Genomic DNA, 14,913 nt, shown 5'->3' on the forward strand with positions numbered 1-14,913 from the left:
TGTTCATCCCAAATGTAGTGATACACTGTACGTTTCAACAATTATGTCTGATTTCTGGGGGTCAATCTATAGAGATTGCCTTGATCTACAGAGTGGGGGACTGCACATCAGCTGCCCTTGAACTTCATGCACCAGTCCTGGGAGTCATCCCAGAAGTCCCACTGAAGTCAATGGAGCACATGGAGAGTCAATGTCAGAAATCAGTATCGCAGGGAACCTGCAGTGCTCCGTTCTAGAGATCAACAATGGATCCTGCTGTCAGACCCCTTATTTGTAGAACAGGGCACCGAAATACCCCTTATGATGCAAACTACCTCATCCGTTAAGCCCATTTGAAGTCAATGGAGGAGAGGACAAGCCGATGTGGAAACCTGCTTTAGGGTTGGACAAAATGTTAACACATTTCTATATAACTGCATCAAATGATGGCGTCCACAAAAATATTTGGGCTGGACGGACGATAATTGATTCTGGAATATATTGCTATGGGAAACATATGACAAATCTAATTAGTAAATGATGCTGGCGAGAAGTCGCTCTTCCTAGAGGGCAGAATTAGCTCCCCTTGATTTCTAGAGATAAAAGCAATCATTTTACAAAGGTCAATAAGACACGTTTAGGAGCAAATCGGGAGCGTCAGCTTCTCCGCGAAAATGTGTCTGCGTGTCGTGCTGATACATAGAGGTAATGAGATTTACTCTCTGGCAACTAATACACCGGTGTCATCAAATATGAGCGGCTACTGAAGATTGGACATGAAAGGCGCTCTCTGGGGTTGGGGCGTTTCATGAATGTTTCCGTTTTTTGCATTTGATCAAAGGCAGAAACATCTAAAATACATGAAAGAGAACATTTATAAAGAGTCAAAACTGATATGTTCTGAAATCGCACCAAGGTCAGGTGGAATGAAGACAGAACTTGTCATGGAAAAGTCAACAAACTATTAAAGGGACCTAATGGATTGTCTCTAGCTATGCAGTTTGGCACCAACTTCATATCTGAAACATTCGGCTTACTTCGGCTTGCGCGACATATGATATGTCATGACATGATGGATGTAACTCACACCAATGAGATCTTCACCTTTCTCAAGTACAGGGGTCTACTGACCTCTTTACGACAGCCGGGAGTGGAAAGATGGCTAAACAATCATGGCCAATATCCATTCAGGTCTAGGAGGCCGCCTAAAATTTCTGCCTTAGACATCAGACCACTGTATAGGTATATATATAGTAACATATATCCCCCATGGGTACGGGTTTTATCTTATTTGGTTGATGGATCTGCATGGAAATCCTGCAGCCACCTATATGCATATCTTCTAGCCTTCCCAAAGACTGTGCTGGATTTTTGGTTCTGTCTGGATGTATGTCGCAGGTTTCAACTGTATGCAGTTAAATACACTGGTGAAGAAGAGAGCAGTTGGCTCCTAGCTCCACCATTGTGCCTCTGCTACTGTTGTGTGCGGCTGAGGCCCAGGGACATTGTTAGAGGTTGAGGCTAACGAAACGGCAATTATTATATGTGGGAGCCATTAAGGGGGTCAATATATGACATGAGAGCCACTATATAGGGTGATTATTCTGTGTAGGGACACTAGGAGGTGGTGTTATGGGCTATAGTCTTAGTACACGAAAATTTTCACATGTGGGTTTAGAGAACGCCTCCTTCTTTCCCTTTTTTACTACACATTCCATATAGCAGAAGGAAGGAAATCCTAGTGCTCCCGGCTTTCTTGATCTACAATCATCCCATCTTAAGTATTAAAAACTTCACATTGTTTCAGATATACAAGATGCAAATAACAAATCTCTTATCTGTATATCTGAAATGATGTGAAGTTTTTAATAATGAAGACTGGAAGATAATATAGAGAGTCTGAGGGCTGGGATTACCTTCCTTCTGCTGTTACCTGGGACGCCTCAGACCCTTCCCATTCACCAGATAATTTAACTGTGAGCTGGCACTTTATATTGATTTGTATTCACACATTCTATAGAGTTGGATGGGTTAGCCACTAATAAAAAAAAAATGACCGGGATATATACAAGACCCTAATCAAGTCTCCCATATTCTACTAATCCCCAGTAACTTTGCTGTAGTCTGAGTAAGCGGCGGGTCACATGACCCCAGGTAGCAGGACTTGGGACTTCCTGTAACTTTCCGTGTCCTGCTGGCTTCTCGGCAGACGGAAGAGGCCGTGCATTCATTACAGTATACACGTCCTCTCCATAATAACCACTCCCATATCAACAGAGGGGCTTCCCGAGGACATTTGCATGTCCCTCCAACCACTGATATTGGAGCAGTTATCAAGAAGGAGGCGTGCACACAGTAATGACTGCATGGCCTCCTCCATCTGCCGGAAGCCAGCAGGACACAGAACAGCACAGGAAGTCCCTACTGCCAGGGGGTCACACGATTCAGTGCTTCAGAGAAACTTTATCTAAACTATGGGTGACCCTACTAGGGTCATGTACTTACCCTAGTAAAGGTGTTTATTGCCCATTTAAACAAAGGTATACTTGAATCTCCATTGGGCCAGAGGGCTTTTTTTCCCAAAACATATACCAAATTTGTGGTTTATAGTTTAAAAAAAACCCATATCAAGCAATCTGGGTGAAAGTATGTGGGCAATTGGCCAAAATGTAGAGGAACGTAGCAAAGAGGAAAAACAAATGCCGAACCCATGGGCAACAGAACCAGGAGAGTCTGCCCCCTCGGCACCCACTGCACCAGGCATGGATGTGTACTCCACCACGAGCTATTCACTCAAATGAATCAATTTGACAATAACTTCAGCCATAACGCTTTCTCAGAAAGTGACAGGTGACAGAATTACACACAATGTACCAGTAACATTGTGTTCTCCTACATTGGTGGTGGGGAGTTTAACAATATCCAGGAGCAGAATGGTAAAGGATATGTTTTTATCAGAAAAGTAACAAGAAAAGTGCTGCCAGCTATAAAAATAGGACCAAAAAGCCATAAATTGCTACCAATAATATCCACAAAAACCTTAAGTTCCCAGAAAGTCGAGCTGCAGACACCAAATACTGCGCCATTGATTTACAAGGAAACTACCTCCAAAAGGTGACACCGGCAAGATTTTGTTTCCAAATTTTTGTCACATTGTTAATTATTATCTTCTATGCCGATAAGAGTCTCCTTAATGAGGACCGGTACCCCCCAACTACACAAGAAATTCCTGGAAACGCTAATTATGCCCAACCTCGATTACTGAGCAGTGATAACACGTCGTGCTATCAGTATAATTAGGATTTTATAATGTGGAAGGTTACGGAGACATTAATCTGACATGATCTGTGATGAAAGGAAACATTAATCTGCACAATTAAATCCACAGATGACACAATCCTCAGACGGTCAGTGTCCCTTTCAAGATCAGGCTCAAGACTTCTTACGATTATATCTCGGGGCGCAAATCTTATCCTCTATAGTGAAGACCCCTGTGACCCTGTAAGACCCTGTCTGATAATTACAATCTGGATGTCCAAGCAAAATAATAATAAAATTCTAATACAATTCTATGATATACAGGCTGAATCGAGCCACTAATCAGGGGCACGATTTTGTGCAGGTCCTACCGTTGAGCCAGGCAGTTTGCTTCTTCAATATAATCCACCTGAGTAAGATTTAGTGAACTCCTTCTCTTTCCTCGTGCATCAACCACAGCTACAAGCTCCAGAGGGTTCTGCTGTTCACATCTCTCAGCCACACCTACATCTCACAGCAGACAGCTCAGTGTGATACAACTCAGCTCTGCTTTTCTCCTTCAGCCACACCTCATCCTATCTCACAGCAGACAGCTCAGTGTGATACAACTCAGCTCTGCTTTTCTCCTTCAGCCACACCTCATCCTATCTCACAGCAGACAGCTCAGTGTGATACAACTCAGCTCTGCTTTTCTCCTTCAGCCACACCTCATCCTATCTCACAGCAGACAGCTCAGTGTGATACAACTCAGCTCTGCTTTTCTCCTTCAGCCACACCTCATCCTATCTCACAGCAGACAGCTCAGTGTGATACAACTCAGCTCTGCTTTTCTCCTTCAGCCACACCTCATCCTATCTCACAGCAGACAGCTCAGTGTGATACAACTCAGCTCTGCTTTTCTCCTTCAGCCACACCTCATCCTATCTCAAAGCAGACAGCTCAGTGTGATACAACTCAGCTCTGCTTTTCTCCTTCAGCCACACCTCATCCTATCTCAAAGCAGACAGCTCAGTGTGATACAACTCAGCTCTGCTTTTCTCCTTCAGCCACACCTCATCCTATCTCACAGCAGACAGCTCAGTGTGATACAACTCAGCTCTGCTTTTCTCCTTCAGCCACACCTCATCCTATCTCACAGCAGACAGCTCATTGTGATACAACTCAGCTCTGCTTTTCTCCTTCAGCCACACCTCATCCTATCTCACAGCAGACAGCTCAGTGTGATACAACTCAGCTCTGCTTTTCTCCTTCAGCCACACCTCATCCTATCTCACAGCAGACAGCTGAGATCCCCTTATATCTGACATTAAAAAAATTATTATTGTTTCAATAGAAATGATGAATACATTAACATACCCTAATTATGGCTTCAATGGGGTCTACTGGGGGCTCTTAATGTAAATCATATTCCATTTATTTGGTGAAAATGAGAAGTCTTTGTGTAGCACATCCCACCATCAATCTCTGAGATGTAAAAAACAAGTTCTCAGTGTCCTCACTTACCATTCCTATCTGCTGGACGGATCCAGATATCTTTGTTACAGGATGAGCAGCTTATCAAGAAAACATTATAATGTGATATTGTGCTGCAAGTTAATATCTGATATATGTACATCCACCTAGTGGTTATATTATGTATTGCAGCCTTCTATTTCATGTTCCATTTGTGTATTGACTTGGTTTTATGAGGAATTGAAGGATTTAACCACATAAGAACTAAGTTTAGTCTGGATATATTTGTAGTTTTTAATGTTGCCTATAGCCAGGAACATTATATTCAGGTTGATGTAAACAACAATCTATCAATATAATAGACAATGGTTCTAGAAAGTCCTAGAAAACAAAACAAAAAATCAATCCCGTTACATATTGCAGCCATCAATCTCCTTACCAAGTGATGGAAATAACAGAGAACAGATTATTGAATTTATAATGGACATAGCTGACCCTGGTGTGAAGACAGCAGGGGGCGCCACCTTTAACACTCAATATATAGATTTCTCAATATAAAATAACTTAGTGGCAAGGAAGATGTTCAGAGGATGTTCAAAGCAAGCCAGAGCTACATGTTCATCAATAAGACTGTCATCAGATCTAACCCCATTAAACTACTACCCTTCTCAGGTAGGATATGAAATGTTCTTTCTAAAATTCCCTATTTTATGTGAAATATCACCTGTTCCTGTAAATCTCACTTGTACCAAAAAATAAAATCTAAAAAAAAAATGGGCAGAGAAGAGTTATATTTTGCCAGAAATTAGTCAAGTTTAGAGGCATCAGTGGAAGAGTTCTTTCTTGGGTTCGATACCACCTCAACATTCTTTTGGTGTCATATTAAAGATAAGAGTCCCATCTATGAGATCACATCAGGATTGTGGTTCTGTGATCTACAGAACCAGAGATACAGGCAGCTAAGCATGAGGTGTGTATTGAATCTTTATCTGCAGTTCTCATTCCAAAGTATGTCTTTAACTGTGAGTATCTCCAGTTCTAGAGAAAGGATTATTATCTTTAAAATGACACAAACAATATGCTATAGAACAGAAGATAGGGGCATCAGAAATGACATTCCCCTGAAGCCTCTAAAATTGACTCATCTTATGCAAAAATGACTCTTTTCTGCTCATTATAATATGACTTTATAGGTAAACATGCAAGATTTCACATAGAGTGAATTCTAGAAAGGACCCACACCCTACCTCAAGGGGCTGGTAGTTTAGTGGTGTAAAATCTGGTGATAGTCTCCCTTTAAAGGGAAAATTTTCATTAGAATGACAGTAAGGTCAACACTCACTTCACCATATACTTAATCCTTCCTCTCACTGTCAATCTAATTTTATTCATTCCCCCTTCTAAGAGCCTTATGTAATTGCATTTGCCATCTTCACAGCCTTATGAGGTCTTGTCTTTTGTGGGATGAGTTGTACTATTAATGGCACTTAAAACAAAATTCTGCATGATGTATCAAAAACTGGGGTTGGAATGAAAAAGAAAAGGAATTTGTTTTGAGACTTTTATTTTTAGATTTCTGTCAATAGAGTGGATGGGAGCTTGATTTTTGTAGACACTGGGGCTCATTTACTAAAGGTCCAAATTGTGCATTTTCGTCGGGTTTCCCGAATATTTCCGATTTGCGCCAAATTGCCCCAGGATTTTGGCGCACGCGATCGGATTGTGGAGCACTGGCGCCGGCTTTCACACGACAGAAATTGGGGGGGGCGTGGCCGTGGGAAAACCGACGGATTCGTAAAAAACACGGAATTTTAAAAAAAATTGTGTCGCAAGAATATCACTCACATACACAGGTGAACTTCGGTGGATTTCAGCACAGCAGCGACACCTGGCGGATATCGGGCGCACGACCTCAGTGAATCCCGGCTAGCTCCGAATCAGCGTCGGAGAACGCGTCGCTGAAACGCGAGTGGACCGGGTAAGCAAATCTGCCCCAATGTTGGTTTCTTGTGTACATGATTTTTGCAGATTTTGACCCCCAATTGAACTGAATTTCAGTTATGGGAACTGTTATGATATGGGAACAGTTATGTGAATCTGAACCCCCACAATGGTGCGGGAAGTCCCTTTCTCTGTCTAAGATGCGACAGTTAAACCGCACGGAATGGGTGGGATTCTAGAATCAAAGAGATGAATGCAGCTCTGGCTGTGACTAGAGTAGAAGTTTAAATTGAAGAGAGATGTCGTCAGCTTTATAGGTCGTGTGAGCTGAAGTAGTGCAGATTTTTTCATCTTGTGGTTTTACAAATTTTGCATTTATATGGAGGGTGGACAATACTACCCCCCCCCCCCCCCCCGATGCATTGATATTTATATGTGAAATGTCACAACGTGTCGTTCTTTTCATTTGTTGGTAAATACTTTTGACCTATTCTGATGTCCTGCTATGAGGAGGCCTCATTTATAACAATTCTTCACATATTCAAGGAAATTACAGGAAATCACCCGAAATGTCACCCCGCCAGGTCTAATGCTACAGTTATTGGTGGTGAAATGACTCCTAGGGACAGACTGGATCCCTCGAAACAACCTAAAAATAATTGACTATAAGGCGCTAAAGGTTGTGTTGCTTCACAGATGCTGATGGAGAGGTAGAAGGAGCCACTTTCCTTCCTTCAAAGCCATTAAAGGGAATCAGTCAGCAGTTTTTGCCGTACAAAGCAGGAGGCAGTGTTAAGTATTGTCCCTGGAGATCTGTGTAATCATCCCTCTGTGTGTGTTGGTAGTAGCAGCAGGACTGTGAAGTGAAGTCAAAATCCAGCTCTGCTGCTCTTCAAAGGGTTTTAGGCGGAACTATCAGCCTGAAGAGCTTTCTGCTCTCTGCACTGCTCCTCAACCCTTCCCCTCTACTAAGAGGTGGAGCTGTTCCAGAATGTTGACTGGATACTTAAAGCAGGCAATCACAGCAGAGGGGAGGGGCTGTGGAACAGTTTATTGCAAAGAGCAGAAAGCTCTTCAGGCTCAAAGATCTGGCCACAGCACAAGGGCTGGAAACCTGGATTAAAAGTTCACTTTTCACAGTCCTGCTGCTACACACACAGAATTATGGTAACACAGACCCCCAAGGTCTAACACTGCAGATTTATATGGTCAAAACTCATGATGGATTCATTTTAAAGGCTTTAATATGTATCACATTAAGCAACACATCAATATCATCCAGTCTATCTAAGATCACTCAGGTCAGAACTAGGCTGAAAAGGGCCATGAGCTGAAGGCAAATAGGGGTCAAGATTTTGGCCATTTCTGAATCACGACAAAATTTTTATGTAGAGAAACATAATTCTCCAGAAATCAACAAACTCTGAAAACCGGGTAATTGTGACCTCGGTTCTGCCCCTTCATCACGTCTCACCTTTCAGACGATGGCTTAGGATCTGTTCTAGTATGGAGGCAAAGTTAAGAAACTCAGGTGCAGAATCGTCAATGGTCTCAAAGCAGGAGCGGTCAATGAGGGTCTTCACCGAAAACCTGCAAGAAAGGACAAAAAAAAGTCAATTACAGTTACATATTCCCAGTATCAGTGCAGTCACATATCCCCAGTATCAGTGCAGTCACATATCACCAGTATCGGTGCAGTCACATATCACCAGTATCAGTACAGTCACATATCACCAGTATCGGTGCAGTCACATATCACCATTATCAGTGCAGTCACATATCACCAGTATCAGTACAGTCACATATCACCATTATCAGTACAGTTACATATCACCAGTATCAGTACAGTTACATATCACCAGTATCAGTATAGTTACATATCACCAGTATCAGTACAGTTACATATCACCAGTATCAGTACAGTTACATATCACCAGTATCAGTACAGTCACATATCACCAGTATCAGTACAGTTACATATCACCAGTATCAGTACAGTTACATATCACCAGTATCAGTACAGTCACATATCACCAGTATCAGTGCAGTCCCATGCAACACCCTCGCCGATGCAAGGCAGAGGAGTGGTTGCGAATACGTCCCACCATGTAGCTTGCAGCCTGTGTAGGGTCTGATTAGCCTCACAGCATGTCACTACATAACAATAGATGACACAGATGAACTCTGCAGTGGTAGAACCTGAATGGTAAGGCAGGAGTTAATTGTTTTATGTGATGTCATATGTGTCAGCCAATCACAGGTGTTATACTTTGTCTCTGTGAGCTGAGATGTAAGCTGAGATGTAATTGGAGGAGTAGCCATCACCTGTCCAGGGGGAGTAACAAGACCCTGTCAGGAAACTTCCAGCAGAAGGAGAGTTCTCTCTCAGAAGAGGGTAGAGAGCAGTCAGACCTAGGAGTCTGCAGAAGCAGAATGGAGTTACTCCAGTACAGACTCTGTACAGCTAGCATACCAGACCAGAGCAGGAAGAGCCTAGCCCCTGCCTGAAGAGTGGAACTAATAGCTAAGAGTTAGTGAGGAAAGGGGTATCATCCTACCTTTAAGGGTGATACCTGAAGCTCTACAGGACAAGCTGAAGCATCCTTCCAGGACACAGCTACCTCCCAGCCTTCCCTCTGCATCCAGGCTGGCGCTCTACATCCTGTGGCTCCCTCCAACTGCATCTCAGCACTCCACTACTCTGTTGAAGGCACGTTGCTGCGGTTCCTGTCGGTTCCAATAAAGAACTGTAAGTTGTTTTTGTTCAACGTCTGCCTCCGTCTGGTCCCTGCTACTACGGCTGCCACCATCACAGGCACCCTGTCCACTACACAGAGACTCATACTCTAGACACCAAAGGGTTGCCCCAGGGAGATCCGCTATAGCAGCCTCTCCCTCATCATTTCTTGCCAACACCACCCTGCTGGAGACCTGCCAGGCTGTAGGACAGCCCTCCGGTTCCCCCGTACCAAGCACCGTGACACTAGCGTGCCTAGGCCGCAACCGTCAGCCACTCAGGTACTGCGGGCCCCGGCTGACTCCAGGCCCCGAGAAAAGGCTAGGCCCCGGTGGGGGATGTTGCACACATATCACCAGTATCAGTGCAGTCACATATCCCCAGTATCGGTGCAGTCACATATCACCAGTATGAGTGCAGCCACATATCACCAGTATCAGTACAGTCACATATCACCAGTATCAGTGCAGTCACATATCACCAGTATCAGTACAGTCACATATCACCAGTATCAGTGCAGTCACATATCACCAGTATCAGTACAGTCACATATCACCAGTATCAGTGCAATCGCATATCACCATTATCAGTGCAGTCACATATCACCAGTATCAGTACAGTCACATATCACCAGTATCAGTGCAATCACATATCCCCAGTATGAGTGCAGTCACATATCACCAGTATCAGTGCAGTCACATATCACCAGTATCAGTGCAGTCACATATCACCAGTATCAGTGCAGTCACATATCACCAGTATCAGTACAGTCACATATCACCAGTATCAGTGCAATCACATATCACCAGTATCAGTGCAGTCACATATCACCAGTATTAGTGCAGTCACATATCACCAGTATCAGTGCAATCACATATCCCCAGTATCAGTGCAGTCACATATCACCAGTATCAGTGCAGTCACATATCCCCAGTAGCAGTGCAGTCACATATCACCAGTATCAGTGCAGTCACATATCACCAGTATCAGTGCAGTCACATATCCCCAGTAGCAGTGCAGTCACATATCACCAGTATCAGTGCAGTCACATATCACCAGTTTCAGTGCAGTCACATATCACCAGTATCAGTGCAGTCACATATCACCAGTATCAGTACAGTCACATATCCCCAGTATCAGTGCAGTCACATATCACCAGTATCAGTGCAGTCACATATCACCAGTATCAGTACAGTCACATATCCCAAGTATCAGTGCAGTCACATATCACCAGTATCAGTGCAGTCACATATCACCAGTATCAGTGCAGTCACATATCACCAGTATCAGTACAGTCACATATCCCCAGTATCAGTGCAGTCACATATCACCAGTATCAGTGCAGTCACATATCACCAGTAGCAGTGCAGTCACATATCACCAGTATCAGTGCAGTCACATATCACCAGTATCAGTGCAGTCACATATCACCAGTATCAGTGCAGTCACATATCCCCAGTAGCAGTGCAGTCACATATCACCAGTATCAGTGCAGTCACATATCACCAGTATCAGTGCAGTCACATATCACCAGTATCAGTGCAGTCACATATCACCAGTATCAGTACAGTCACATATCCCCAGTATCAGTGCAGTCACATATCACCAGTATCAGTGCAGTCACATATCACCAGTAGCAGTGCAGTCACATATCACCAGTATCAGTGCAGTCACATATCACCAGTATCAGTGCAGTCACATATCACCAGTATCAGTGCAGTCACATATCCCCAGTAGCAGTGCAGTCACATATCACCAGTATCAGTGCAGTCACATATCACCAGTATCAGTACAGTCACATATCACCAGTATCAGTGCAGTCACATATCCCCAGTATCAGTGCAGTCACATATCACCAGTATCAGTGCAGTCACATATCACCAGTATCAGTACAGTCACATATCACCAGTATTGGTGCAGTCACATATCACCAGTATCAGTGCAGTCACATATCACCAGTATCAGTGCAGTCACATATCCCCAGTAGCAGTGCAGTCACATATCACCAGTATCAGTGCAGTCACATATCACCAGTTTCAGTGCAGTCACATATCCCCAGTATCAGTGCAGTCACATATCACCGGTATCAGTGCAGTCACATATCACCAGTAACAGTAGAGTCACATATCACCAGTATCAGTGCAGTCACATATCCCCAGTATCAGTGCAGTCACATATCACAAGTATCAGTACAGTCACATATCACCAGTAACAATCTAATAGCAGGAAATCCCATTTATTCCACAGAATGTAAATGATCCTTTTAAGTGAAATTTATTAATATGAAGGAATTTGCACTACTTTTTCAAAGAGTCGTAGGGATTTTGCCTGCAGCTTGTTCTCTGTATTCCTTGTACATATTCGCTGTCAGAGATGTTCCGATTTCATCTCTTCTAAGACGTCTTATACCCCCCAGTGTTCAGAAACTTCTCAATAAGACAGATATGGAACCAAACACTTCTAGAAGGGGCGCTATGGTATGGACTGTGGTGGCCCTGACCGGGTTAATTATCTGTACTATCTGGCTCTTGGTGGCCAGTGATTCATCCTCACGAGATCACTTATGGACATATCACATATCTTCCATTTATAATATGCTGCCTTTCTTCATTTCTGATGCGCTGCCTCATTGGCCCATAAGTACAGATCTCCTGGGAGTATTTCACACTCTCCGACAGTCAATTACCAAGAAGAAAGTGATTTCTGGAGCACATTGAATTCTCTTCCTTATAGATGATCTGTCACCAGACAAATTTTCTCAAACTAGGGCATCTATTAACACCCAGATACAGCAAGCTGGGCGGGGTATTGATGTACCTATAAATAGCCCCAAACCATCTGGTTATAGGATTGTAAGGTTCAATTCACACAGCAAAGACTGCACAATGATCATTTTCAGTTCAGAGATTGCCAATTTATGCTGTGGATTCCCATCTCATGGCTCTACACCTTAGGAAAGGCTTGAGGTAGTGTCGGACTGGCCCACCAGAGTACCAGAGGATCCTTCGGTGGGCCCTGTTTCAACCCAATACTGGACCAGCAGATAACAACCCAGTTTGGAGGCTGCTAAAGTCTGGACATAATGAAGAGTGGTCCACCAGATTAATTTTCTCTGGTCGGCCTAAAGAACCCCATTCCGACACTGGAGTTGTCGGAAAACCCCTTGCGATATCACCACGCCTCAGAGACCTCCACTGCTAAATTTTGGTCATTGGGGGACATTTATTTAGACCAGAATTTCATATCCCAGTCAAAGCTATGTGCCTGAATGTACGACCCCTTTAAAGCCATTGGCCACGACCATGATTGGTCCAACAAACCTTCTCTGTGCACTTGTGGGATTTCCCGGATCAAAGCTCTGTTCAGTTCTAGGTTTGGTCAGGGAAATCCCGCAAGCTCACTGAGCGAATTTGTTGGACCAAACCTGCTCATGGATAACGGGCTATGGCTTATTTTTTACCATTACATCTGCCGAATCATCCGCCCGCCTCTTCGGCCGCCAATGCAATTGTTTAGATATCAGATATCAATCATTGGGGCACATTTACTAAGGGTCCGAATCGCGTTTTACCTCCTGGGTTTTCTGAATGTTACTGTTTTGCGATGAATTGCCCCGGGTTTGTGTCGCATCGGCGCTGGCTTGCATGCAATGGAAATCGGGGGGGGGGGGGCTTGGCCGTCGGAAAACCCAGTGAATTCGGAAAAATTGTGCTATTTAAAAAAAAAAAGAGTGTCGTTTGACACACACTTACGTGAACCAGGAATAGGATGGTGAACTCCGGCGGACCTCGGCGCAGCAGCGACACCTGGTGGATGACGGGCGAACAACCTTAGTGAATTGCCGGAAGACCCGAATCCTCGTCGGAGAACGCGCCGCTGGATCGTGACAGGATAAGTAAATGACCCCCTATATGTTGACAGAAAACTCTCAAACGAGATGTTACATTTAGCGGCAGAGTAGACCACTCTACTACTGATAAAGACTTAACAGAATAACATGGAATAAACAAATGACTACATATCATAGTAGCTCCAAGTGAGAAATGTCCCTTTACTTTCCGGTGAGAACATCACTTAGCCCTAGATGTGAATGTGTGAGAATTTAGTATGTAACAGTAAGTGGATTCCGAGAAATGTTTGACTGCTGGGTGATCACATCTGAGCTCAAGCTGGTGATGGATTTTGGGAGTCCTTGATTGTTAGACTTTATAAACCAAAAGAAGTTGTATTGGAGGTTGACAGAAGTGCTCACAACGCTTTACCTACAGCTCACCCTTTAGGCCTCACACAGATAACCTTATAGAACGTCCAGTTCGTGGCCACCATTTACTTACATTATACAGGACCCCTTTCCGGTGAGTACACCGTGTCTTACCAAACTGTAACCGATACGGGAGGAATAGGACCTACACAGCTCCCTATGGATGTGGGAGGGGTGAGGGGAGCTCAACTATCTTAATAACTAGTTCCCCCACTTAAGCGCAATCCACACTTTCAACTTGTGCTAGAGTCCTATTTCTCATCACTCTTCTGACAGTCTTCCTCAAATTCTCTCTTAATGCTCCTAGACTAGCCTAAAAGACCAGGTTAATACCCAATAATTTTGGCATCTCTAAGTCTTAGATTCTGTAGACCCTTCTAGTCTAAGAAATTTTCTTACCATGTGTGTACATGGACAGGTTTCCATATTAGCAACCAGTGGTAACGATCTGATCCCAATCTGGGAAATATTGAGTTCTGATATTCTATATCCGCTTGGTGGTGCAGCTCTAGTAAGTCGTTTCGGTCTTCTGGACCCCAGCCAAAACTTAAACTCCAGTGATATTATAATATTAAATATTATAACACAAGGCAAAACCACCATAAAAAATGGAATTATGATGCGTATTTAACATTAACCTGTTAATAACATTACTTTCCAATGGTTTCAGGTCTCATTCACACTACACCAATGGGCAGGCAATGATCAGCAAAGATCCCTCTAAGAGCAGCCGATCCACATCCGGGTCCTCCAGATCGGCCTACGTACTATATTTGGCCTATCATGGTAAGAAGAGACCAAAGCTGCTCCTGTGAAGGAACAACAACAACTAACAAGGAATTTTTACCATAATACGATTGCCGAAAAGCAGTTTTGCAAGTGAAATTTGATTTTATAGTCCTTTCGTCAACAACTTAAATTAGTTTACAATCGACCAAAGTGGAGACAACTCCATCCCCCTCCTGCCGATGTTCCTGCATGACCCGGAGTTCCTCTACGTCCGTCCAGCTCCGTAATGAAATCATCAGTGTGGCCTGTGGCGTTTCCAGCCCAAGCTCATAGTTCCCGTCTCACCACACACGTATTTTACCAGTATGGCCCATTCCCGCGTCGAGAAGCCTCGGGAGACGCGCTCTAATTCCATGTTTTGCATTTGGATTTAATTCTAGTGTGCCGAGACTATAAGAAGGTATTACAGCTCCTCATTTAGATGGAATAAGGTCCCCGGGTCTGAACGTTAAGGCAAATTAAAGAGAATTGTCTGTGTCTATTAATTGTAAGTCTC

The 14,913-nt window shown here is 43.6% G+C and overlaps 1 protein-coding gene across 2 annotated transcripts in view; it reads right to left on the reverse strand.

Annotated features, from left to right (window-relative positions):
- Positions 1 to 14,913, reverse strand: part of RUNDC3B (RUN domain containing 3B) — a 101,933-nt gene that overhangs the window by 64,849 nt on the left and 22,171 nt on the right. For both annotated transcript variants that reach the window (XM_072154248.1, XM_072154249.1), the window contains exon 2: positions 8,105 to 8,220. In XM_072154248.1, the coding sequence (XP_072010349.1) occupies positions 8,105 to 8,220 (116 nt within the window). The remainder of the gene's footprint in view (positions 1 to 8,104; positions 8,221 to 14,913) is intronic.

This window comes from Engystomops pustulosus, chromosome 5, assembly GCF_040894005.1.
Source record: "Engystomops pustulosus chromosome 5, aEngPut4.maternal, whole genome shotgun sequence".
Taxonomy (NCBI): domain Eukaryota; kingdom Metazoa; phylum Chordata; class Amphibia; order Anura; family Leptodactylidae; genus Engystomops; species Engystomops pustulosus.